The sequence below is a fragment of the Athene cunicularia genome (genome assembly GCF_003259725.1).
Source record: "Athene cunicularia isolate RWA chromosome 3 unlocalized genomic scaffold, athCun1 chr3_part1, whole genome shotgun sequence".
In the NCBI taxonomy this organism is placed as follows: domain Eukaryota; kingdom Metazoa; phylum Chordata; class Aves; order Strigiformes; family Strigidae; genus Athene; species Athene cunicularia.
The window spans coordinates 123273395-123300685 of NW_020799097.1; the positions used below are offsets into that span (position 1 = coordinate 123273395).

Sequence of the window (27291 nt, forward strand, 5' to 3'; positions counted from 1 at the left end):
ACATCAGTATTACTTGAACTATTTGCTTTGTAAAGCTCGAGGTTTCACTTGAAATTTAGCACCTAAAGAGAAATCAGGGTGCTAAACACCTTTGAAGAGCACTACCTTATTTTTTTCCCTTGTTCTGAAAAAGGTCATTTATGCAATGCCAGAATCCCTGTGGCTTAGTACTTTGCACTGTTATTTCAGAAGTTAAAAGCTCTTATGGTGCTTTTTAATCACCAGCACAGCAGGACAAAAAACCTAGTTGCTTTGCAGTGACGGTCATATCATTCAATACTGACAGCTCCCTTAGGACCTGTGCAAGGTAACTAGCAGGCTGTAGGTGAGCTGGGTTTAGTCAAATGTAAGGAGCCTGCAGCAGAATATGGAGTCACTCTGTAATTATGCTCCTGGGTTTTCTGCCTTGTCTATGAAACAGTCACAGGAACAGGACAACTTTATAAATTCAGGGAGGGCCAAGATTATTATAACTAACTATAACAACACTTGGCTCTTTGAGAGCTTTTATCCAAGTGTCTCCAAGCCCTTGCTCTTCACAAAGAGAGATAAATGTAATTATCACAGTTGTAAAATGGGGAAAGCTGAGGTTTAATTAACTACTCATGGATATACAGCAAGCCAGTAGCAAAGATGGGAATAGAAACCAGTTTTCCTGACTCCATGACCGAGTCACTGGATCCTGATCCCATCTCTATCGGGTAGCAACCACAGTGGGATAAACAAGACAAAAAGTCCCAAAGCTGAGGGTGGCCCAAAGAGCAGCCAGACAGCCCCATGGCCAGCTGAAATGTCTCTGGGATACACCTATTGCCTACGGTGTGGCATTTCGTGAACCCAGACCAGCACTGGGAACCTGCACTTTTTATGTCTGAGAGACCAGTTTGTTTCTCATAGTTTTGTCCTTATAATAATCCTGAAGTTTGTTTGTAGGAAAGGGCTCCTTCTGTGGCATCACCCACCCAGCTGCTCTCTGCCTCTCCACCACTGCAGCTGTGCTAACCTGGGACTCCTGGCTTTATCCCAGTTGGGAAAGGCAGTGGCCTAGGATGAAGCCATAGCAATGTACACTCTACGCCATCCACTTATGCTTCTTTCTTTCCAGCCTGCATTGTTTTTGTTGGGATCTGCCCCCCACCATCCATGCAGGCTCAGCCAGGACCTGTGGCCACTGAGACCAGCGCTGGGCTACTCCTTGTTCTCAAAAGCCAAACTACACACCTGGAAGAAGAGGCTGTACTAAGAGGTGCAGAGATGAGATAAACCAGGCACTGATTCTTCATTTAGCCACTGTTCTCCCAGAAGGCTGAGGATGGAGGATAGCCTTAAAATTTTCTGTTCTGAACAAACAGTGCCAAAGCAGAGGATGGGATCTCTCTTTCACCCCTCTTGCTGACTCTGGGCCAGCTACATTAAAAGTCTCTGTTTCCTCAATGCCTACACAGCCTGGATGCAGAGCTGCGCCGAGCTGTGTCCTCCTTCTGTACCACCAGCTATCAAAACAGCTCTAGAAGTCAAGGTGCTGGTGGCATCTCCACAGGCTCTCTGGAGGTCTCTCCACCCATATGACTTATGCTTTTTATTCCCTGCAGTCGTGACAGAAGTTGTCTCAGCAGATGAGAATTCATTGCTACACAAGCGACATCCCTTTCCTGTTTTGGGTCAAAATGTAACCTTGAGCTTTTGCAAGAGATCAGACTTCTCTCCCTGTGGCTCCCTAAGCACAGTGGAGTATGTCTGCAGTCATTTATCTAACTCCAGGAAGCAAATCAAGTTAAAATGCCCAAAATGAGATTTTTTTTCTAGCATTTACTGATGACTTACTATATTGCAGCAGTGAGGCTTTCAAAACAGGAAGGTGTTTCTACTCCAAGCTGAAATAACATGCTTTAGCACAGCCAGCAGCTAGCTTGCTGCTCACACCCTGGGCAATACCTGCTTTTGCTCAGAGTAGAAGGGGTGACTCTGATGGCAGAGAGAAACCTGTAAATAGCAATCATCATTTTTGCTTCCAGACACAAGCAGAAGACCTATTTAGCATTTGCTCAGCTTACTACAGGACTATGTAGTTGTCATTTTTATCCCACTAAAGTTCAGGGGTGAGCAAGGATGGGGCTCCAGCCAGGCACTGTCTGCAGGAGAAACGTGGGATGGGGCAAAGGAATTAGCAGGAGCATAACAATATGAGGGCAGAAAATATGCAAAATATGCTGCTGTGCAGGGAATCACAAAGTGATAGAAAAGAAGGGAACTGGCTGTCTGTAGCGACTGGAAAAAAAGTCAAAGGAGGGCTGGAGCTGAGGCTCAGGTTAGAAAGGAAGTTCTCCGAGGCCACATCTATTCTAGTAAATTAATCACACCCAGGGCCTTTCTCCTGTGTTGAGGTCAGCCAGGAGAGAAGAGCTTGTGTCCATACCATCAAACTCTCTCAGCTGTCAAAAGATGATGGCTGATTCCACTCGGTTTCCTGGGAGCTCTCCCTGGCTTTTTCTAATACCCAAGCCATGCCCAGAAACCTTCTGGAGGACCATTAATTTGCACGAGCCAGAAACCTGACCGGAACAGCCCTAACAGTTGAATTTCAGTGCCCAGGTCTCGTACTGGTCTATGCTCGCGCAGCCAGTCTTTGCTTGGCCTTTGCTGTGGCTTCCCTTGCCTGGATCTGATTAACTCCTTCCTGTGGGCAGCTGCCAGCCCTCTGAGCCACCAGCTATGGGAAGAGGCACCGCAGGGATGCCTGTCTTGAGAGAAGCATGGGTTGGTTGCAGAAATGCACACAGCTGAGAGGGGTCTCCCTGTGTAGCTCCAGCAAGGGAGGGCTTCTGACATTACGAAAGGGTGGACTTGGCCAGAACAAGTATTGCATGTGGGCTGCTCATTGCAGCAGACTGACAGAGAGCAATCATGAGCCCTGGAAGCCATAATGGCTGGTGCTGGTGCTGGTGCTGTTGACAGCAAGGTAAAGTTGCCCTTTCCTGCAGCAACAGGCACTCCCCTCTGCCCATTTCACCAGCCAAAGCATCAAGCCAAGCTTTTACGGGTTTTCCATCCCAGTCCCTCCTCTTGCTCCTGGCCAGATCCCAAAGGCAGCAATGATCAGTTCTGCCTCTATGGCCAACAAGTCATGAGCTGTGGCTGGTTATGACACTGTCATGTGTTCTCCGGGACAGAAAGGCATGTGGTGGACACTTCTTCTGTTTCTGGTTTAAACGTACCTTTGAAAACTTATTGTCTTAACTAGGTTGAGCTGAAGTGGTCAATGACATTTTTGGATGCTACTCACATATACATGCATGTACCTGCATATATCTTCTATTTAAGAGTCTCCAGTATGACTATATTCACAGCTTTCAGTTCAGATGGCACTCCAAGACACCCACATGCTGGTTTTTTGCCTCAAGTGCTTAAAGAGAGAAATGGAGGCTCCAGCTCCTTGTTCTGGTGGCAACCTTCTTCAGATGAGAAACCTCCAAAGAGAGGAGCTTCAGGAGCAACGTCCAGTAAAGGTGCTTAGTTGTGTAAAACAGACTGAAGACTGGAGGAAGGTGGCAGCTGTCATCTGAAGGTGTTGTAAGTGGAGATGCCACTGCAGACCCCTGCATCCCTGTGCAGATGCCAAAGGCCGTAAGAGGAGCCCTGAGTGTAGCCCAGGTTTCAGTGGTATCTCTGAATCCAGAAGCTATTCTTGGACACCACCTACTGGCATTTTCCCTATTAACTATTCTCCAGATGAGCAGTTGTACAGGGTGTCAGTGACTTCCCAAGCTTGGAAGAAGAGACAAATTTGGCCTTCCTTGACCTTTCCAGTGAATGTCCTGCTTATTTTTCTGAGAGGGGAGCAGCCCTGGGGCCTTATGAAAGGCTCTGTTATGTAAGGAAGAGGTTTTTACAACTAGGAAAGGGGATGTCAGTGCCAAAAGAAGTACTGTGAATGGAGGTGGGTGAAAGAAACAAACAAAAAAAATTTAGAAAATAACGGAAAAATGTCTGCAGTCACTAGTGTGGAATAAACTGGAGTTCTCACTACCACAGCTCTGGAGGTGGGGGCATTTTATACCCATCAAGTACCAGTTTAGATTGCTTTTCAAGACACAGAGCATATAAGTCCATGATTTTTCTTTTCTCATCAAGGTTTACGTGCCACTGAGGAAAAGAAAAAAAAAAAGCTTTTTAGTTTTTTGGCTGCAACATTTTAAAACAGAAATGAAGAGGAGGTACAGCCTCTGACTGCTCTGCTTTTCGGCACCAATACCAAAAGCCATAGTGCTGATGCTTATAATTCCTGACATGACGATAAAAAAAAAAAAAAAGAGCAAAAGCCTATGGTGGTCAGTCGTCCTCGTCTGCACAGCAGACAAGGGCTGTGCTCAACCTCTGCACATGCCGTGGCATGCAATGGGAAGAAGACTCGCAGCTGTAATGGCTCCTCATGGAAAGAGGAGGCAATCCTGCGCTCCCTCCAGCTTTCTGTCTGTGACCTGCCACAGCTGTGGGTTTTCAGCAAAGCAACCCAAGCTCCTAGTGCACCCATGGGTCCTAATTGCTCTGAACAGCCTCAGCGGGGGCCTCCACCCATACCCTCTGCCCAGCAGCACTATTTAAGCCCAACCTTGGGCTGCATTGTATGTGGCTTGGTTTTTAGTTTTTTTTGACTGGTTTGGGGTTGATGAGTTATAGCTTGTCTCCAGCCTGTTTCATCTAACTGCAACCCCTGGACTTAGTGCACCCATTGACTGTGTCTGGGGCTGATGACAGAAGCTGCTGTCAGTACCCAGCTCCGCTCAGGTACTGCGGGATTGTGCTTGTGTGTGAGGGCACTGCCTGTGCTGGGGGTCTCCTTGTCCTTCTTTGCATGGCACTGCTGCTCCCTGATGTAGGTAAAAGCTATTACTACTCTTCCACTTCTTGTCACTCATGCAACTATCTCCTCCAGGGTTTTTCAATGCAAGTTTCTCTTGCTACATGTATGGTTTTTAATCCTGTTTATATTTGTCTCAAAAGCCACATTGTCTTCTCTGGGGATCAAGTCTAGATTTAAAATCATAAACTGATTTATCTTCCCATGAGAAGATGGAGAAGGCTGTCATGCCACCATCTGCCCAAGGCCTGTTGAGACTCCATGTTGCCTACCACAGGGTTCCTGAGCCTGTTCACCTCCTTGCTCCCTGCTAGGTTTTTGCCCACAGCCTGGTTTTTGCTTTCAGTTAGATGAAGACTTAAGCTCACTGATTTATTTTTTTTTTACATCTATATTCCTCTTTTGTTCTCAGAATGGTCTTGCAGGTTTTCTTCTTTTAAGTTCTGTGGATGAGATGGTTTCTCTGAAACATCTCTGCAAACTGTATTGACTGAGGATAAACTCTTGCTGTCTGTGACTGTCATGAAAGAGTAGTTTTGAGCAATAAGCTCTAGCCTTATCCAAGGCACAAAGATCCCCCAGATAGTCTACCTGTGAGGTCTTAACTAAGCACTCATCCTTCTGGCATGGTCAGAGCTCTTTTCCAAGCATTCTTACTTTAAAAGACCAGTGACCTTTTGGGCATGTCTGACTCTGACTTACAGTTGGGAAGGCAGAAATGTAGCAGGGCTGTTTTGGTGCTGTGCATCCAGGGGTCTGAGTCAACCATTAGTACCTGCAGAGAGAGTGGTGTAGGTAGGAGGGTCTACTGGGACTTTGAGGGTTTATTTTGCCTTTGAATACTCATCTGCTTTTCTGTTAGATGTGGAAGTTGATGTATAAAAGAGGTATGGTCAAGCAGCCTTTGGAAGTGGAGCTTCTTCAGTATGGTGTACGTGGGGTGTGAACCCATAAACATAATGGCTTCTAATATAAGGAACTTTATGAAATGATTATGATGCCTCTTCCTCCAGCAAAACTGGAATTATCTTCCTTCAAACACTTCTACTTTCTGTTGTATGGCATATTGCAAAAGAAGGCTTTCACTCCTGTGCCATATCACCCAGGGCTCTCCTTTCAGATGAGTCTTGCCAAGTGAGAGATGTGTTCCTGGAAAACACTTACAAGTCCTGAGAGCATGTCTCTGGCTGAACAGCTTTCTCTGATTGGGCAAGTACTCTTTTTATGGCAAGTAAAATCAGAGGAGACTTACAGCCTACACTGATATAATGTGATCTAGCCATGCCATACAGTCCTTTCATTATAATGAATGATGGATCTAGTTGTTATTACTTTGTTTTATTACTGTAACAGGTTTGAACTGCACTTGCTGCAAAGGATGAATGCATTAGGAAGGAAAACACTGGAACTCTTGTGGTTCAAACCCACTTAAGGAAAACTGTGCATGCCAGGCATGGACTAATACACTGTTGGAAAAAACCTTGCTGCTGGGGTTTGCTCTCTTCAGTGTGCATTTCCTAATTTTAAAGATGGAATTCATGTGTTATACTTCTCACCTTATTGATAAGGTCTCTGAGAAGGTATCTGTGGTCAGAACAAGTCTTTTCATAATTAATACTAGCCCTTGATTCCCAGTTGCTTACAGGTAGTTGTTTAAAGTAGATCTTGTATCTGCTGGTGTTTAGACTCAGGAGCTTTGCAGGGCCCTGTGGTAGACTGGCAGATTATATAGCCTATAGATAATCTGTTTGGCAGCAGTAACCTTTCTGTGTCTTAAACAAAAATATGCTATGAGAATGATGCTGTGTAGGTCTATAGGACCTGACTCTAACTTCCATAGACCTTAAAACAAGTCATAATATGCCTCAACTTGTGTGACAGTCTGAGTTTCTAATGCTGATGAAAGAGGTGTGAGGAGTAGGGATTGACCAGCCAGCCACCTGTATTAAGTATGGCCTATATTACATGACAGTAGGGTGCCTTAGACTCTAAGACTGCCAAAGCCCTGTGATCAAGGTGCTTCCAGATAATTGGGAAGCTGTAATGCAGAAAAGGATGTCTTATGATCCAGAGAGCTGACAGTTCAGCTTGCTCTTGTGCCTGGGAAGATGGCTTGCAGTGATGACACTACTGAGGCTTTGTGGATTTTGACTGTAGACAAGCCTCAACAGAATAACCAGATCAAAACTGCCAACACCATAAGTTTCACTAAAAATTAATTAGTAGGAAAGAAGAAAAGGAGGAAGGGCAGGCCCTGCTTTGAAGACTGAGTTGCAAATGGTAAAACCATGATAACCCTGAAGGGTGTTTGGACTAGGACAACATAGGTTTTTGGTATTCAGTGAAAAATATGGTAAGAGGCAGATGTTGCGGAGTTGAAGCTATCTCTTCAAGGTGCACAGGGCTGGGACTCTCGTTGGCTCCCTGACACTAGGAGCTCAGTCCTCGTCAATCTGCTGCTAGTGGTTTTCAAAAGAAGTGGCTGACCTTGCTGCTGACCTTTCTGGATGCCTGTTCTTTAGACACCTTCTGATGTTCCTTGAGAAAGGAATTATAGTCCCTCCAAAGAACAAGCCTCTTCTAAGGCATCTCAAGTCCAGAAGAGGTTACCCTAAATCACCATATGCACTGGGAGTAGGTCCTCATCTGCACCTGCAGGAGTGGACAGGACTCAAGTAGTTTGAGACAGGGCCTCGGAACCATAGACAAAAAGCTTCTGTAAGAAGCTGTGTTTTCCTTTCTTGAGAGGTAAAGCCCTTGTCTTCTGCCAGCTTTCCATGGGCACAGTTGGTACCTATCTTGAACGAGAGAAATCTACTGCATGACCCTGGAGAGGCTGGTAAGTGCTCTGAAGGAGGATCTAGATAGATGGGTGTGCACACTGCAGTTATTGCTTCCTTATGCTTTCTGTAGAGCTTCCTTTCTTCACTTCTGAGTAAACCAAAATTTCTTGTTTGGATGTAGTTTTTCCTTGTTGCCATTTTCCATTGTTTCTTGCTTGCCTCAGGCTTAGCTTGCTTCTGAGAAGTTATAGTACAAAAGGTCTTTCTTGTTTGGAAGGAAACATGTTTTGTTTTAAACTTCTGGCTGAAATAGCTGTTTGATAGTTTTAACACTTCTGTGTTCTGAAAGGCAGCCTGGAAATTCAGTTGGAAGATCAACCTGGAGCAAAGGGTGTGCTTTTTTTTGCCTTTGAAAATTAGCCATATAATTCTGAGCTATAGGTCTGAAAATACTTATTCACATCCTTGTTGTGGGAGGGGAGAGGGTAGAAGCTGGCAGAAACAGCCTTTAGAAATTATGTTTTTCCCTAAGAAGGGGACGAGACAGTTGTGTGGAATAATGGGAACTGAGGTGAGCAGATGGAGAAGCAAGGATGAGGGATGTGGGGAAGAGTGTGAATGAAGTTTGTATGGTAACATAAACACAAGAGAACCAGTTAGAGGGACTGCTGTCTAAAATTTGCCACAATATACAGAAAATGTCAGCCTTTGCATTTCTGTATGGCCAGCTGAAAGCTGTGTAACTTGCTGCAAAGGTTGTTCCCTGCCCTGGTCCACAGAGTTGACAGCTTTCTACTTGTATTAGCTGTGCCAGGATCTCACATGGTTAAGACCTGCCTGATGTGCATGTTTTTAACAAATACTAATATCAGTGTGAATGTAAATGCATGGCTGAAGACACCAGAAAAACAGCAGATGAAGGGTTAAGGGAGTGGCATGTATTAATTGCTTCAGAGCCACCCATGTGTTTTATGCAAATAACCAGAGGACAAAAAAAACAGGCAGCCTTAGATAAGGTGACTAGATGACCAAAGGTACTGAAGCTGTGAAATACCCAGATAGACTCAATTTGCCTGAAACTATTGAGGGGTGAGGCACAAGGTCGTAGTACCCACTGCTAAAGGGTATGAAAGATACATCCAGAAACAGAGGAGCCTAGGAGATGCAGTGAGGCTGCGATGGTGTTATCCCATGTGCTTCCTGCTGCACACAGGTGATCCTGGCCAGACTGATGGATACAGCTCTGTGCATGTGAGTATGGGGGACTGGTGTGGGATTGGGTAAAATCAACTTATTTGATTCTTGTTAATAAAAACTGCCTTTCCCTGTCTGTAAGGTCTTGCAGTGAGTTTTGTTCCACAGGGATGGAACTAAATGTTCCAGTTCTGCTAATGATTCATGTAGGAGGTGATATATATCCATGTGATGGCATTTTATATATACTCCAGTTGCTGTTAAGAAAATACCTAGATCATTAGATTGCTATGTTAAAGGGGTATTCACTGTAAAGTCAGGCACTCAAATGCTGCAAATCAAAGTTGTCTGTTTAAGCTTCATGCTGCCCACTTGTAGGGAAGCTACTGCAATCAAAATGCTTGCTGTGTTTCTCATTTTCTAAATGCTCAGCTCCAGCTGCATGTTGCCCATTTGTGAGATGCTGTCAATTATTGGTGACACCACTGCATTTAAGCATATAAAGTGCCACAAAAATGCCATAAAGAAAATCAGGCCACCCGAGTTTCAAAGCAGGCTTTCTGCATGAGAGGTTCTTGCTGACCTGGATGCTGCGGCTATAAAATGAAGGCAGCTCTCTGCTCTCACAGAAGTCAAGATTGTGCTCTGACTGCAGTCCAGGTGCCTTTTCTCCCTTCCTATCCATTTCTGTTCCTGACTGTGCTGAGTGGTCCTATGGGCTCTGCAAAATGGCTGTCTACATCCACTGAGGGTTTATAGACTGCTGTGCTACTGTCAGTGCAAGGGGCTTGTTTTCTGGATGCTTTTTGCTCTTTCTCATGGAGTTGTGGGGAGAAAAATTGTAAATACTTGTGTTGCATTCAGGGGTGATAGTGGTGAGGGTGGAGAAAAGCTACCTAGGAGGCCAATATTTCTGTATTCCTGAAATCAGTAAGGATACAGAAGTGATGCTGGCCAAACAAAGTACTGAATGGATCATTTTGGTCGTGTGTTACGCCTTCAGTGACAGAGGAGGACATGGGGGAGCCCTGTGAGCAGCAGTGGTGCCATGTGACTGAATAAAATTTGACAAAACAAAGGTATCTGGCCATGTAAATGTGTCCTTGTTCATTCCTGCTTAACTTTGCTGTTTTCATCATCTCTTCAGTCATCCTATTTGAAGGGGTGGGTTGCACTGGTGAGTTTCTAGTTTCTTGCACCAGTACTCCTCCTGCCAGCTCCAGAAAGTGCTGCCTGTTCCTGGTCTGATGCTGCCTGACAGACACTACTGCAGACTCTTGGGCTGCCCTTGAAGGTAAACTTACCAATGCTTAACCAGTAAGTGAGAGCATCTGGGGAGAATGTTTTCTGTTGTTTGTCTCATGAAACTTAGCTTAGAAGTCTATTGTCTTTTTTCCCCTCTTTCTCTTACAAGAGTGGAGCAAAGTTTATTTTTTTGAGTTATTTAAATGCTTACAGCAATGTCCTTAGAGTTCAGTGAAAAGGTTTGGGGATCAGTCAACGAATGTTAGCATGGTAGCTGCCTTAGTCTGGTTGAAAATAAGTGGGTAGTGGATTTCTATGACTATTCTTGCTCCCTTAAACCCAGGGAGATTTCTCTGCTGCAAAAGGGTGGATCTGTTCCCCAACAACAAAAAGCAGATTTTCCTTAAAATACCCAAAGGGTATTGCTAACATAGATCCTCTTCACTGTGTGCCTGTCAAATCCCAGCCCCTCTAGCAGCGTGGAAAATCTAATCCCTGGCATTGAAGGCATCCAGATTAACCCACTGCAGGATTAGGATGTTTGATCTGTTAGATTAGTGTAGTTGGTTGTCAACATTTGCTGAACTTGGCCTGAAAATGATTTGCAGTGAGGTTGCTGACGCTTGGGTGCCAGCTTGGCTGGCACATTAGGCAAGGCTGGAGTCAAAGGCTGTAAAGATTAAACTGGGGCTCTGAGTGTGCAGAATGCATTCTGGATTTAAACCCATCATTACTGATGGGGACAAAAGGCTTTGGCAGCCTGGTGTGGAGTTGCTGAGCTCCTGCCTTGCTAGGGAGGTGTTCAGGATAGCTGTGATGGCTGCGTTCCAGTTCAGTGTGTGTCAGGGCAAGGAGGATTTCTGATTTGACTCGGGGATTCCTGCTGGTGGCTGCATCTGGGACAAGGAGTTGTACCAGTTGTCTCACATCTGCATTTGGGACTTAGAGCTTCAGGTCAGCTCTTCCCTGCCTGTGCACATCCTTTGATGCTGCAAGCTTCTTTTCATAGGCTATTTTACTGAGTTGCCTGGCTGGAAGTGAATATAACTATTACCCTGGCGCTAGTTTTGTTCAATTATTTCTGCTAGTCTCCAGGTAAGAGATAAACACCACTGTCCTAGATGAAATTAGAGTCTGTCTTGGTGTGGAAAAGTGGATTCTCTGGTGCTTTGCTTTCTGGTAATGATGGTGTGTGCCATTAAGTGGGTGAGCTGCCCACAGATGAACTTGTCTCAGTTCCTTCACAGTGCAAAATGAGCTTGAGGGCAGGGTCTCCACAGTGGTATCTTTTAGGCAAAAAGCAATTGACTTCCACTTTATGTGCTGGGACTCAAGACATTATGAGCACAGTCAGTTTATTTCAGCTACTAGCAGGGGGATTCATGTTTAAAAAAATCTCCCTCCTGTCAGCAGGGTGTTAATTCCAGTGTAATTCCAGTCTGCTCATGCTAACTCAGCACCTTGTAAATGCTTACAGTGCTTTTAGTACACAGGGGAGTGACAGCAGAGCTGTGGTTCCATTGCAACCAGTCCTGCTACTGTGTGTGAATGGGTGTCTGAAGTGCACTGACGCTGGTGGAACACACCATTGTGCTGCAGGGAGTGTGTATGGGGATGGATGGGCATGGTAGATCTCTTCTTGAAAAGCATCTTTTTTCCTATTTTTTCCTCTGGGAAATTACAAATGAGGGCTCTAAAGATAAACTCTTCAATGATTTTTTTTCTTGGTAATGCAGCAAGAGCATGTATATTCCTCTGCTTATCAGTGGAAAACTGCCATGATGGTAAAATAACTGTTTGCTGGAAACTTTTTCTTCCATCATGACCCAGGTGAATGCAAACTTGCATTTGATTCAAAGCAGCTTGTCTTGAAAATACTAAACACTGGCTGTGTTGTGGAATTGGTTCCAGTGATTTCATTCAGTGTTGTCGCTGAATATTTCTATTTCAAGGCACATCATTTAGTGAATGTGAATTGTATCATGCTTCCCGTTGTGCATACAAACATCAACAGCCATTTCTTGACTGAAATGTATATAAGTGCAACAATACAATTTTTCTTTCTCAACAGGCCAGCAAAGAGATTCAGCTGGAACCCATATGAAAGACATAAGTCTCTAAAAGTTCTTTCAGTGAAGATCCACTAGAAAGGTAGGGCCTTTCCATAAATGCTTGCTTTGAGTTTGACACTGGTATCTTAGAGCTATAGCTGTCCTGAGCATTCCCACTTCTGGCAGTGCTGTGCAGCCTAGTGAAGCCCATGCTGTTCATTTTTTAACACACTTACAAGCACTAAGTATGTTCCTCTGTGCTTTGTGAACATACTTTAGGGGATTTCTATAGAGCTGCATGATAAAATTTTAAATATTTTATCCAAGGCCTGTGTTGCAACTTATTCTGAAAAAATAATTTCTGAAACCCAGAACATGGGCCTGAAGCTTCAGCCTGGCTTACTGCAGCAAGCAGACAAGGCCACTGCTATGCTGGCATCGCTTCCAGTCGTCTCACTGCAACAGCATAGGTGCATTACGAAATAACCAGCAAGAACATGGGACGGCAAAGTGTGTTTCTCCTACTTGGCCAGTGCTTCTTGTATGGAGAATTGCCCTGAATTTAGATCAGCATGGACCTAGCTGATCAGCTCTCCCTGACAGATGTGTGTAAGATAAAGTTGTCTGTATTAAGTGAAGAATTTCAGACTACCCATTTGTTGGATGAAACTGTAATGTCTGTGTTGAGGTTGTTTAGACTATTTGAGTAAAAACGTATATGCATATATATGCTATATATAGTGGGCCATAAATAACACAGTCCAGTGTGGAAAAAGTGCGTTATAGATTTTAATATACTAGGAAGAGAGGGCTGTGATATGTGTAATGGTTCTTGCTTGTATTTCGGTCCATACTCACTGTAATAGCACTTACAAAACTGTATGTGAAGGTAGCTTCTAGGACATATTGTACTTAAGCCACTGGTTTCCTCCTCAGAATACTTTCAAAGGGTGGGCCTCAGATCTACACGGATAGGGTAGGCAATGGCAGTGCTGGCTGGGTGCCTTGCCCTTTGCTGTAGCTAGCAAATCTATGTTCGTGTAGGCTTTGTACCCCTATCCTGAAAGTCAGGGAAGCCCCAGCAGTGTTCGTTCCCAGCCCCGTGATGTTGCTTCGAATGGGTGAGGATAGGTGCTAGCTTATTCATTGCCTTTACTTGACATGGGGGAGTCCCCAGCAAGACTGTCTGCCTGGTATAGGCACTGTAGTTGCACAAGGTAAATAACATTTTGATGCTGAAGCATATCTTTAATTGGCTATAATAGCTTCAATTTTAGGGGAAACATGTAGAAAATATAAAATCAAAGGTGTGGATGTGGTGAGACTGCAGTCCTGTAGCAGGCAGAGGTGCAGGTGGAGACTGATCACCTAGTGTGCCTTGCTCTGCTTCTGTGGGACTGGCTTGCAGGGCAGGAGCCTTTTCTGTATCTGGGAACAAAAATTTACTTGTGCAATATGCTTGAAACCAATCTCTAAAAAAAAATCCTGGAAAAATCCATTAATCCATTTTGCACTTAAAGTTTGGGGTTATCTTCTCAGCTGTCCTTTTGGTTCAGATATAAGGAATCATCCCTGGAGGAGAGTCCTTCAGATCTAGAAATTACTTAAAGCCCAGCTTTGAGGCCAGGTTAGAGGATTTTTCAACAGTTTGTGTTAAACTGCAAGGAATAGATATGAAGTATAAAATGCAGGTTTACTATACATCATTGCTGTGTGTAAGAGAAGCTACTCTTATCTATACGATGTTTAACACTATAGAACGTCCCTTGAATGCCAGGTCTGAAGGAGCTCAGCTTTCAGCTGCCTCTGGGGCTATAGGAAGATGTGTAGCTCCTCACAGGATCCAGACCTTGCTATGTGTTAATCTCCATCTTCCCCAAACACCAAATTCAGGCGCTTTTTTTTTTTTTTTTTTTTTTTTTTTTTTCCCATACAGGAGGGCTGCCCTAGCTAGGATTTTGAGAACAATAATTCGCACTGGGGTGCTCCGTTTCCCTCCTTGTGGCAGACAAGAAAGGATGAAGCAGGCGAGAGCCCATGAGGATGCACTCATTAGCTGTCGTCTGCCAGCAAGTTGGGAGTGTGTGTTGCTGAGGCTGTTATAAAAGGCAGTCGTTAAGTAATCGCATTTCTCTTGCATAAGTACTTGTTTTTAGGAGACTTTAGCCAACTGGAGGCTGCAGCTCACAGACAGAAAGCACGTTGTACTACCCTGATTTTTAAATGCATGATTATTAATCCGCTGGAAGTTGTATAAAAATCTCTTTAGGTAAGGTTAAGTGGCAGAGACTCTTCGGTGCTGATGGTAGCTGTAAGACACTGCTAACAACCTGTGGAGCCTTGTAAGTAATATTTCTGATTCTCCTAAAGTGTGCTTGTGACTGAACTGCAGGCAGGGAAAAATATTGGGGATGTTTATTGCTGGCAATAAACTAGAGGGAGTAAGGAGGTGAGAGACAGTAGTGAAACTAGTGACTAGTTTTAAAATAAGGCTTCCTGCCTAGAATTCTGTGAGGACGTATGGGTTTCTCTGAAGCTGTGTGATCAAATATATTCTAAATATGCAAATCAAGTGTGGTGAAGTCAATTACAGGACTGTCCAGAGAACAAAGATTTGGCCTGAGGGTGAGATCAAAGGACTATCTAGTCCCATGTGCTGGCTTGGAGTGGCCAGAAATCAGTGTTACAGAAAATAAGAATAGAAGTATACAGTGATATTTCCTGTCCTACATTTATCCTAGCTTGCAGAAATCTGCAGGTCAGTTGTTTTTTTTTTTCCTGAGTCAGAAATGTTATCTTTAATAGTATAAGTGTTTTTTTCTTTTTAGAATTTACTAATTCCATATATCTGAAGACAATATGTTTTAGGATTTGACTGCCATAAATCTAATTGGGATTTGATATCTTGTTACATGAGTTCTTCCACATAGGGCCTTAATTTAAAAAAAAAAAAAAAAGGGGGTTTTCTGTTTAGATGAAACTGAAAGGGGAAAGCTTGTATAGATTTACAGAAAAGAGAATTGCACTTCCTATTTCCTTGTCATGTGTCTGGATGCAGCTCAGTCCACAAACAAAGCCTGCAACTATAAAATCATCCACTGAAGTGGGAACTGGAATTTATTGTTCCAAGCTGAGCGGCTTGGAACAACTAGGTTGTTATTCCTGCCAACCCTGAAAGGCATTGAAGTGCCATTGTGTAGAGAAGGCAGCTCAAGTACTGAGCTGTGAGGGGAAATAAAGCTGCCCATAGTGTGGATGCATGTATGCTTGCTCTTACAGGTGGCACAACGCTTTTTTTATGATAGAATAAATGCTGGACTAATTGATATCACTTGAGAGAGCTCAAGCCACTACTTGTAAACCTTGGAAAAATGTAGTATGGAGATTTTACAATCTGTAAAGTTTGAGGCCTGCTAAAGCATTTAAATCTTATTTGCAGCCAGTAGATTAGGAGGTAATACCACCAAGAGAAGCTATTTTGTAGGAGTTACAGGATTAGAGAGGTAAATGTGAAAATCTATCTTGAACTAAAAGGTGCTTGGCTGCAAAGCCAAGACTTTAACATTTTATTATTTCTTTCCTAAAGTAGGCAAAACTAATAGGCCTGTCTGCTTCAGTAAGACTGTAATAGTGATGTAAGGCAAGCTGGAATCACTCTTACACTTGCTTGCTAATTATTTAGACATTAAAAAACTTTGCGATACACTTGAGATATGTGTCTTGCACTATGCCAGTAAGGGAGAGGAGGTGGTGGAGCAGACTGCTTGCTGGGCCCTCCATGGTTTTCTGCTTCAGCTCTGCAACCTAGCAAGGTCTCTGCTACTGTGGGTCAGGGTTGTCCAGAACCCAGGCAGTCTTCCTGGGTGTCTGTAGTGTTTGTTCTTCATCCAGAACTTGTATGGGGGTCTTTAGCCATTACAGTGCTGGTGGCTGGCCAAGGTTGGTAAACTTCTGAGACAGGTTTTTCTCCAAGATCATTAGATTACTTAATGGATTTGGAGAGTTTACAGTCTTAAATCCATGAGAAATTATTGAAGACACAACTACTAGATATCCTTGAGCTGTTGGAAGGGTATTCTGGGGACGTATCAGTTGCTTGCCCTGATTTTGGGCTATTTTCTGGGCTGCTGAAACTGCTGTCAAGAGAATGCTAGTTCAAAGATGCTCCCAGCCTACGTAAGGCCTTTTCCATTCTTATGAAAACAGCACAAATAAGTCAGTGGTTAACTGTGGAATTTGCAATGTTATTTCTAAAACAGTCTCTAGGACATGGAACAAACAGTCATATGCTAGGACAGCCGAACAATATTGCTAATTTGTTACAGGGTAAAATGGATGCTATGCACAAGCTGAAGATTTTGGTGATGTTTCTGTCTCTGGCTACTTTCATGGTCATGGTGATACTGAATGCTGGAAATGCCACTGGGATTTTCAAAGGTAATGCAAGCAAATTGTTCAGAGGTGGATTTCATGCATTCTATCATTTAATTATACAAGGTGCCTCAGATGGGATAGATCTGCTTGTTACCTCATTCTCTAAATATACCTTGATCTGTGAAAGACAGAAGTAGCTGGTGCATCTTCCAGGTGTTACAGCCAGGTGCCTGAGCTTTCTCCAGTCCTTTAAAATCCAAGTAAATGGTCTTGTCCCTGGTGAACCTGGGCAGGTAAAAGGCAGTCTTTGCATATGCTGCCCTTGTATCCCTGGTGGAAACTGTTCAGGCTGCTTCTGTGGGTCTATACAGGGCGGTGGTGCTTGAGTTTGAACATTACCCAGCTGAGTCTGACAGAAATGGGCACTGTGCCTCTCTGGCTTTCACATGCAACTGGATTTTCTGGCTCTGTATAAGAGGGAAGGTGCTCAAGGGTTCCCACAGGGACAGTGATCCCATAATGGGTGTCTAAAGGCAACCCAACTGCAGCACATGGCTTGTTTTCATCAAGGGCATCCTCTTATCTGCAGGTCCACTGAGGTGTGGACTAAGCCTTGAGGAAGATTGCAGGGTGAGGGAAATCAGCAGTCTTTCCCCACCCTTAGTATGTAGTAACACTTGCCTGCAATAACATTTCCCACCACAGGTCTGTTCAGAACAACCCCTGGAAACATCTCAGCGAAGTACAACACTGACTTCACACCAGCTGGCTGGACTTTCCTCATCTGGAATGTCATCTATGCTTGGCATCTTGTCTGGCTTCTCTACGCCTTGTCAGGGATCTGTCGAAGGTATATTTTCCCTGCTTACAGTATAAATGAGGGACAGTGGCTCTTCCCTTCTGTAGCTCAGTCTTACCCACTTTTCTGGGGTTTCCGGTCAGAGTAAGTCCACTGCCATTCCTCTTGACTTGACATGCTGAAGCTCTGCTGCTGGAACATCTTAAGTTAGCATCCAAAGCTGGGAAGCAGTTCCAGAAGAGGAACTGCTCTAACATGTGGACAGGTCACAAAGCACAAACTGTTCTGTGAGGCCTGGTTTCCACTGATTCGTGTGATTTACCCAGTAGCTGCACTTATCCACTAGTAGAATCCCCCTGATGTGGGAAAAAAATTATGGAGCTAATGATTTTAACAGTTCACTGTTATGGATCAGAGAATCAGCATTGGGAAGCCCCTTGGGTTGTTGAACTGGACTTGAAACTCTTCCTGGGGCTGTGAGATCAATAACTGCTTCATGCAGTACTGTGTAATAATCTGTGATGTCTTCTGTGGGATAGACTTACACTGAAGCACTTAGTTTGTCTTGTGTATCTGCTATTTTTCCCATGACTTGTAAGAAGTTGCTCAGTTGATACTGACCAATGCTGAAGGTTGAGGGAAGCATGAAGTATGTGTTTGTATGAGTGATCAAGCCTATACACATGGATGTGTATATATATGCACTCAAACTATGATCCCATAAGCTTTTTTCCTTGGGAACCAAGCTAAAATCCCATGACCATACCATTGCTACCACCACCAGTGGCACAAGCTTTGCAACATCTGTGGAGCAGTCCTTAGTACCTGCTAAATCTGAGATGGTACGGTAGTGGTGCAGAGACAAGCAATAATTTCTTGTACCATGGAACAATGTCTTGATAGAGAGAGCCACAAGGACTGTATTGTGTCAGAGAAGGATGCAGAGAGTCTGATTCAAGCTTGAAATATTTAACTCCACTGTAGAGCCCCTTCCTTGTTAGTATGAGGAAAATGAGGCCAGGAAAGCTTGGTTGGTCAATGCAGACATTGTTTTCCTTTTTCCATATCCACTTTTCCTGGCAGGAATGAACTTGGATGTGTCTACATAAAGCCAGACTTGCTGCCAATACCTTTTTATGTGGTGTGGATTCTGAATAACAGCCTCAATGTTGGATGGCTGTTTCTGTGGGACCGAGAGTAAGTTGCCTTTTGTTACAAATGCCTTCTAACCCTCTTGTTGGGACTGCCCAATACTTCATTTTGCCTTTTCCAACTATGTATGAAGACTTAATCACAGCTGTAAAATGTTGTGGCAGGCCTTGGCAAAAGGTAGCCTTCACTAAAAGTTGAGGGCTCTTACAATATGTTTTCATCTTGCTTGTGAGGTGCATTGGTTATTGAAGTCTAAGATCTCCTCAAAGCTGCTGTTCTTCCATGTGTTTTCTTTCACAGGTAAGAGGAGCCATGCTTCTCTTCATAAATACGATTAAGCTCCGTGCCTTGGATTGTTTTCATAATCATGGTCACATGAAGGGCTTATAATAGCACCACTGCCAAGAGGTGAAGAAATCAGTTGCAGTCAGGAAAACAACTGCATGCTTAACAGAGTAAAGCAGCAGTATGTCAAAATGAGGGCTACATGTAGTGATTACCTTTATTAAAGGCTGGTTAACTTAAAGTCAGTAAAGGATGACTGTGAATTAGAGCATTGTGACACCACTGGAAAAATGTATTGTCTATTGTGTGTGTGCATTTTCTTTGTCCTAGATACCTCCTCCCAGCCCTGGTGTTCCTGGCAGCCCTCACTTTTACCACATGTGCCTGCCTCTTCATTTCGCACCAAGCCTTGAGCATGCATTCCTCTTGGCTTGTGAAGGGTCACAAAGCTGAGCTCTGGCTCATCCGCATCCTGGTAAGTGGCATTTGGGAAGCTGTGCTGTTGGTAAATGCTTAAAAACATCTGTGCAGTGCTGAATGTATCAAGAATGAAAGGTTCAGTTGTAGGAGATATAGATAAGGGAAGATTTATTTTTTTCCTAACTTGTGCCTGCTGCAGGTGCACACAGGCTTAATTGCATCTGTTTCCAATCAGACATCATGGGAATGATTCAGAGCAAGGTATATCCCTTGTACTTCTTCAGCTGCTACAGACTGAAATTTTCAGTGAAGTATGAAAACTTCAGCCCAGACTTATGTTTTGGAGTGGGAAGAATGTTTCTTGCAGAGGGAGAAGCCATTGCTAAGGGTGGCCTCTGTTTCTATAGCTGATGATGTCCCTGGTATCTGACTACAAAATTACATATTTCTTATATGGGGAAGTGTACACTGCTCAAAGCTTCAAATGCAGCAGTTTTTGCCAAATTCTGGAAGAAAACTATTTTTCTGCTGTGCCTGAGAAGAGTAGGCGTTTAGCTAACTGCACAGAGAAAATAAGATAAACATACTCCATCACTCCTTGGTCTTCCTCCCTGTGCCTCTCCCTGCAGCGGACGGAGGAAGCAAGCAGCTGATTCAATCTGAATGATAGAGCAAGCTTCAACTTTATTGAAAGAAATCACACCTTATATAAGCACTCTACAATAATCATGCATACCACTCACAAATCTATTGGATACATGTAAAAGGCTACATTATAATATCCCAGCCCTTTGTGGCATCTCAGGCATGTCACAACACCTTCCCTCCTCTGGCCTGCTTTCTTTCCCAAGGCCGTTCCTTTATCATACACAAGGCCATTGTGTACCTCAGTTTCTCTCTTTGTTAACATAACAGTCCTTTGTTAGCATAACTGTACCCTGGGTTTTTTCCTTTGTTTACCTCAGATGGCTGCAATCAGCTTGTGCAGAGACCCATGGCCTTGCTCTCTGCAAGCCATTCTCCAACATCTCTCCTAGCTCAGACTCCACACCCAGGACACACTGCAGTTCCTCCCATGGCAGCTGTGTGTGCTTTAACCACCTTTGGTTCCTTTGCTTGATGTTGATGTTGCTGTTAGAAAGTGAGTCAGCTGAAAAAGCCCATCCAAGGATCTAGAGGGTTTTCTGTAGAGGGGGAATGTGCAAAGCTGAGAGGCTCTGCACAGAAAAGTTCCTACTGACCCTGATGGCAATGTGTCTACATCTCTTGGCATAAACTGGGAGCAGGATGGTGTTCTTTACACCCTTGTATTGCATTTCCTGAGGCACCAGTATAACACAGGGAAAGGGGAAGAGCTGAGTTCCCCATCCTCACTTAAGAGTTATTCCAGCCCTTGATATTGCCTGCTGCAGGCTCCATGTAGCAAAGATGTTTGCTGGAACGTGGTTGAGATTCAAAAAAAACTTGTTCTCTCTGCCTGTTACAGCAGCCTGGAACAACTGTGATGGGCAGCCAGGCAGGCTGTGCTTTGGGGTGTGGGTGGGGAGTCCCCGCTGGTGTTGCTAGCACAGGGAATTCTGCAGCTGCCACTGAGATGGATCTCTGGGGTGCTTTGGGGACTCCAAGGCTTCAACTCCTTCTCCACATTGAGAGACATTCCCTGTAGTGAGGTCTAGAAGGCTGGTTTGACTGCCCCAGGACCTATGGCTCACAAAAGACAAGCAGAAGTTACCTTTTTTTAATCACTGCTTGTCATCTTGTGTGTTGTGGCAGGTCCAGAATGGGCTGGCACTGTATGCAACATGGACCAGCATTGCCACTCTGCTGAACTTTGCAGTTGTGTTGATCTACAAGTGGAATGCCTCCAATGAGACAGCAACAACAGCTTCCCTAAGCATCCTTGCTCTTGTCCTGGTAATATGGTAAGCAACCTCATGGATTCCCACCAAGCCTGAAGGACCCTTTCCACATCTCACAAATAGGTTGGATTGTCTGTCCCTGTACCAACACTGAGTTCAAAGGGCTCTGGCACAACGCATAACAGATGAACAGGGAGCCTGGGCAGAGCTTTTCTTCCCCAACCCTCAGCAATGCAGATAAGCATATGCTGTGAGCCTGGAACAGGTTGCATGAGCCCAACCTGCCCTAGGTTTGCAGGTAAAGGCTTGATATGGAAAGCATATGAAATGTGGCTTTATTTCCCTAAACTTACCTTTGATAAATTTTCTATTGGTCTTAGGAGTTTTAGTAAATGAACAGTTTTGGACTGTAGCTCAAACTTGCATGAAAAACAGTTTGTCCATTTCCATTCTTAAATCTTTCTATGGAAAAAAATACAGAGAAAAGGCTTACTTTGGTCACTTTTTTTCTTCACAGGTTTTATCTAGAAAATTTCTTTCTTGACAAGCATGTCCGCTATAACCTTACAATCTACCCAGTGGTCATAATAGCTCTGACTGGTAGCACATGCAAGAACTTCTCATTTTCATCCCCAACAACGAATAGCATTTTTATAGGTGAGTCTTCTGGAATGCTTCCGACTTTTATAAAAGAAGGCCAGTTAACACTTCCACATCTTTCCTGTGTATTAGAGGCAGGAAGACAGACTTGTCTCTTGAAAAGTAACCTTTATAAAAAGCAGAACTGGGATTTATTTGAAGGTATTAATTTTGCAAAGTAAAAAGAAGAGCAAAAGTCATTGCTATGAGCCTTTGGACTGGATTCAAACCTTGTATTGTCTGAAGTACACTTCCTGGTACAATGTTTGCCTTGCCACTCTCCATTCAGTTGAGTCCTCTGCTGGTAGCTCCATCTGTAGTGTAGGCCAAAGGAAGAGCAGGTCTGGCATGAAGGCTGTGGACTTCCATTTGCCCTATATCATTTGGGATTTAGGAGCAGTGCATAAAACCCCACCTGCAAGTGCTGTGTTCAGCTCTCAGGATCCCAACATAAGGAGGACATGGACTTGCTTGAGCAGGTCCAGAGGAGGCCACAAAGATGATTGGGGGGCTGGAGCACCTACCCTGTGAGGACAGGCTGAGAGAGTTGGGGCTTTTCAGACTGGAGAAAAAGTTCTGAGGTGACCTTGTAGTGGCCTTTCAGAACTTAAAGGGGACCTATAGGGCAGATGGGGAGGGACTCTTTATTTTGGAGTGTAGCGATAGAATGAGGGGTCACAGTTTTAAACTGAAAGAGGGTAGATTTAGATCAGATATGAGTAGGAAATTCTTTACTGTGAGGGGGGTGAGGCACTGGCACAGGTTGTGCAGAGAAGCTGTGGCTGCCCCCTCCCTGACAGTGTTCAAGGCCAGGTTGGACGGGGCTTTGAGCAACCTGGGCTAGTGGGAGGTGTCCCTACCCATGGCGGGGGGTTGGAACTTGACTGTCTTTAAGGTCTCTTCCACCCCAAACCATCCCATGAATCTACAACTCTGTTTCTGACCCAAGGAGGGGGCCTGTATCTAAACTTTCCAATGCAAAACTCTCTGCGTGCTCCTCTCCTACACAAAGCTCAGGCTAGCCTTAACAAGTTTTTCCTGGGATTATTTGGTTGCTGCAGGCCACTGTAGCCAAGTAGTCATCCATTGTAAAAGGGCTTAAGCTGTCTGAATACTGTACAATCAGTCTGACAAAAGCTATGCCATTATGAGTAGCTTTATTCTGGCATGAAAGGGACTGAGCTATGTGAACTCTGAATCCTGCTGTAGCAGTTTGAGATGCTTATTCCCACCATAGGGTCAGCAGAAAGGAGCATGTTCTTAGCCTTTAGCCTTCCCACTGCCACATACCAGCGGCTACAGCTAATTTCTAGACTGACACCACCATTGCAGCCATTCCAGTATGTGTTCCCTTTTGCTGTAAGGGCAGCTAGAGCATCATAAAACCTGAAAACACCCAGCAGGGCTTAGCAGAGCTTGTCTGCCAAAAGTATGAGGGCACTGGAGACTCACCTCCTGATAGTTATGGCCACCAGGAATGTGAAGGTATGTGTGATCTCTGGCAGACAGCTGTGTTCCTGCAGTAGGTGCATTTCTACCAGCAACACTTCTTTCTTAGTGGTTCAGCTTGTTTGGTGGGTAGGACAAGAATGTGCTTTTCCCAGACTAGTGCATGTTTCTTTATATAGTTCAACTATTCTTAGAGTGTTTTGTTAATGTAATACCCTTTTATTCCTGTGTCCATAAAGCCTTGACTTTTAAAAATGCCTGACCTGGAAGCACTGGGCAAGTTTAACTCTGAACTCTGAAATATAACTGATGGGAGGGGTGGGTAATGGCTCCTTTTTGGGGGGGCTATCTTTCTCTTTCCCTGAATGCCCTCTTATGTTGGGAGCTGGGGTATGGCAAGAGGCATTGACTTTCTCTCATGCACTAACGTGCTCCTGTGTTTCTTTTCTAGTTGTTCTGCTGGCAATTACTTGCTTGATCTTTGCTGTTCGGCTGGGACTAATCATATGGAGACACTGTAAGAGACCACTGGAAGTGTCAGAAACCCTAGACCCATCAGGCACTGTGGCCTGAGACATCTGGCATGTTGTGGCAGATACTTTTAAAGGGAGAAAAAAGAATTTTGGCATCTACTGATCTGTCCTTCCATTATCAGTTGCCTTGTGCTCTTCTGTTTCTTTCCATTTGAAATGTGGATGGCTTGTGTTTGAAAACCTGTCCTGCACCCATATTCCTTCAGATAAGCTACTCACAGCCCCACCTTGAATCTGCATCCTCCTTCATTTGCTCAGTGCAGGAAAAGGTCTTTCAGCTGAACAACTCTCTGCACCTTTGTGACAACTGAGCTGTGGTGCTCTGGCCCTGCCACTGCAATGAGGGCTAACAGGCACTTGGCATGCTTGCACAGACATTCCTATGTATGATTTAGACTGCACTTTAAGTTTAAGTGAGCTGTACCTGGGAGTCAAGGTGAGCAGTGGGAGGTCTAGCATTCCTTTGGCCATGCAGGGTATCTGCAGGCAGCGATGGCTCCTGTTCCTGCTTCTCTTCACCCTGATGGGGACAGATACTACAACTCTAGAGATCTACCTTTGTTGGTGTCAGTTCTGATGTTTGTCCAAGGTGAGGAGGAGGAGTGACTGAATACTTCTGGCACAATTACAAGCCTTCAACCTATTTCAGCTTGTAGCTCTGGAAACTGAAGACACATTCACTTTTCAGCATACAGTAAGGTAGTTGGGTGTCTGCCCTCTTTTTTTCCTGACTTTCTCAGCTAAGTTAGTCACTGTCAGCACCCCTGTGGACCCATAATAACAGCAGATGTATGTAGTTCCTGCTCTGCCTGTAAGACAGAGGAGACTTGGGTCAGGCAGGAGCAGTGGGTTGCCTTTCCCTGAGCTGTGGGGAGTGAGAAGCTTGCAGTTTGTGCTGGAGGGTGGTTTGTAGCCACTCTGGCAGGAGGTAAGATGTACAGATGAGGTGATACCTGATCTGGGGTAAAGCCTGCTGTTTAAGGAGGGAAAAAAAAATTATTTGAACCAGTAGTGTGAGTTCATCCTGGATCAGTGTTTTCTCATGTGGCTTCACCACTTCTGAGTTGGTATTAGGAAGCCTAAAAGTGGATTAACTGAACTGTTGGACCACTGCCTATTTCCTGTGCCTATTTGATAATTGGTGATGCACCACTGGTGCCTGGAAAGTGTTTCTATATAACAGGTGCTTTCAGAAGCTGAATATCTTGCAATATTATTACAAAGGTAGATTCTTCTAAAAGAACCTTTTGTTTACAATTTAACAAATAACAAACATAATTCTTTATATTTACAAAGAACAAAATTGGTGTAATGCAATTCCTGTTGTAATTCTCTTGTGTTGTCTTATTTTCAAATAAATCAGCTCATTCCATCACTCTTCTGCTAACTCTGTAAATCACCTAAAGCAGCTGTCCTGGCTCTGACCTCACTTGCGTCCTGTGTCTTCCTGTGACCCTGGTTCCTTGCTTGAGCTGGCTTCATTACTGCAATGCTCCTGGATGTAGCTGCTTCCACTGATTGTGCCTTCATCAACTGTAGAGGCAAAGACTTGGGTGATGCAGATTACGATGTATGATTTAAACTCCTCTGCCTAGCACCTTGATCATTAAACTTCTATTCCATAAACTCTGCCTTGCAAAAGCCCAGCTGGTAAATTCCCAGCAGCCTCTCCCTAAGTTGCTGCCTTTAATACAGTGGTATTAAATCCATGGGTGTGTGGATTAAGGGGCAAGGCAAGTAGTTGGTGTGAGGCTGTGCAGCTCTGGAAGGTTTTTGCATCCTCGGAAGATTTGTAAACAGCTCCTGGACCAGGGCAGCTGCACTACCTTTCTACAGGATATTAAAGCTTTCAGGGACTGTCTTGGTGTCTCTACTAGTCAAGCGACTAGAAACTATACCACAGGATAAAATTAATGTATTAATAAGCTGAGGAGAGTCAGTGGGGCTTTTGTAGAGGGAAGCAATGTCTCAAACCTCTGAGTTCTCTGAAGCACTCAAAAAGCACATAGGTAAGGGTGAACTGTTTTATATTGCCCCTGGCTCAAGAGCTGTGGCATAGCAGGCAATGTCCTTCCATAGGTGATTAAAGTGGGAAAATAGAGGGGGTGTTTCTCTCCAGCAAGGGAGGTTGTTGGTGGCATGTGTCTTCAGACCTGGGCTGGATAATGTAGTCAGTAAAACCAAGGGGTTATTTGATAGTTATTTAGGATGCTGAAAGAGAAGATTTGTTGGGGAGTTGCAAAACTCTTATGAAACTGAAATCTTATAGTATGGGTGAAAGTTATTGTAGGTATGTGCCAAAAGATGCCTAAGGGGAAAAATGAGGCTGTGCTTTGCCTTACAAGGGCTGTGCTCTGATCTGGCCTGCCAGTCCTGCACAAGACTTGGAACTATGGTAGCCATTCTCACCCAAATATTTCCACATCTGGCAAACCATATATTAGGGATGGTTAGGAAAGGAGTAAAATTGAGAACACACTTGTGCCTCTCTAAAGCTACTGTATGCTCACATCTTGAGGGCTTTGTGTAGTTCTGGTCCTTGCACTTCCAGGAGACGATTAAGGGTTTGGGAGAGGTTTGGAGAAAAGCCATGGCATCAGGGAGCGAGACATCTTCCTGACCCTCTGTGCACCCCAGAGCTGAGGAGCAGCTTGGACAAGGGGTATGTGAGCCCCTTGCCTGGGGCCACCTTACTGTGCAGGGCACAGGGCTGACTGCTGCTCTTCACCCTGCTCTTGCCGCTTCTAAATGAGCTGCGAAGAAAGCCTCAAAGGTCTTTTTCTGAGTGGTGATGAGGTGCTGTAGCAGGATCTAGTTAATCTTTTGTAGACCTCCCTGGGAGAAAGCCCCATCGACTGCCCTGAAATGATTAGGCTGTGCTTGCCCCAACCCCATTTGGCCACCCATAAATAGGCTCCTGATACCCAAAACACCCTCCAAAGCACTGTTTCCTCAGAGCTGAGGCAGGCAGAGGTTCTCACAGCTGTCCCAGCATGCAGACCTCCAGCCAGCTTTGGGAAAAGTAGCTTTCCTTGCATCTGCAGTAGAAATATGAGCCTAAAAATATTCTGCCTGCCCCTTTTTCTTTCAGCTGGGATGGAGGGAAACAGATGAAAAATAAGTGTGAACCTTCCTCTTCCAGCCTTGGGCTAAATATAGCCTCAAGTCTATTTTTAAAGGCCTTTTAATTTTTTTTTTTCTGAAACGCCTTATTTTCATTTGTTTTCAAAAACCACTGATACACATTTTTGCACACAAGAGGTTTTTCTTTCAGCGAAGCTGCATTTTGTGAAGCTGGAAACCTGCCAGCTTTTTAGCAAAAAGATTCCGTTCAGCTTTTGTTTCCATGAGTGATTATAGGATTTGGGTGAATTTTACCAGATTTAAAATTTCTTGGAAAGCTGGGGGCTGTAAGCACCTAAAGCTGAAAAATTAGTTTTGTTTCTGAAAAAGTCCTAGAAAATGCTTTTGTGTCTTATAGTTCAGCCTGGGATCTAACCTTGTCCTCTGGGCTACCTTGCCTCCCCAGGGGGCTGGGAGACAGAAGGGCCTGGCATGTTTCCAGGCCTTGGTTTCTGATACCAGAAGCTGGATTTACACTTGGCATCCTCTGAAGGGATTCACTCCATGGCTAAATGGGAGGATAGAGA

General features: G+C 44.3%; 1 protein-coding gene and 1 long non-coding RNA gene across 3 annotated transcripts; both read left to right on the top strand.

The window, feature by feature from the left end:
• Positions 1–7915: 7915 nt before the first annotated feature.
• On the top strand, positions 7916–25472 carry LOC113478832. The gene is made up of 3 exons (XR_003398146.1): positions 7916–7930; positions 9465–9466; positions 24627–25472. It is a non-coding gene; the product is annotated as an uncharacterized LOC113478832 (long non-coding RNA).
• LOC113478831 lies at positions 10080–24025 on the top strand. Of its 2 annotated transcripts, XM_026846335.1 has the most exons (10): positions 10080–10152; positions 12152–12231; positions 14401–14473; positions 16457–16568; positions 17211–17355; positions 18388–18501; positions 19072–19216; positions 20935–21083; positions 21538–21677; positions 23560–24025. In XM_026846335.1, the coding sequence occupies exons 4-10, from the start codon at positions 16463–16465 to the stop codon at positions 23679–23681; spliced, it is 921 nt and encodes a 306-aa protein (XP_026702136.1). In that variant the 5' UTR covers positions 10080–10152; positions 12152–12231; positions 14401–14473; positions 16457–16462; the 3' UTR covers positions 23682–24025. The 2 variants fall into 2 exon arrangements, with proteins under 2 accessions (XP_026702136.1, XP_026702135.1); XM_026846334.1 differs by lacking the exons at positions 10080–10152; positions 12152–12231 and having other exon boundaries at positions 14154–14473.
• Positions 25473–27291: the final 1819 nt, after the last annotated feature.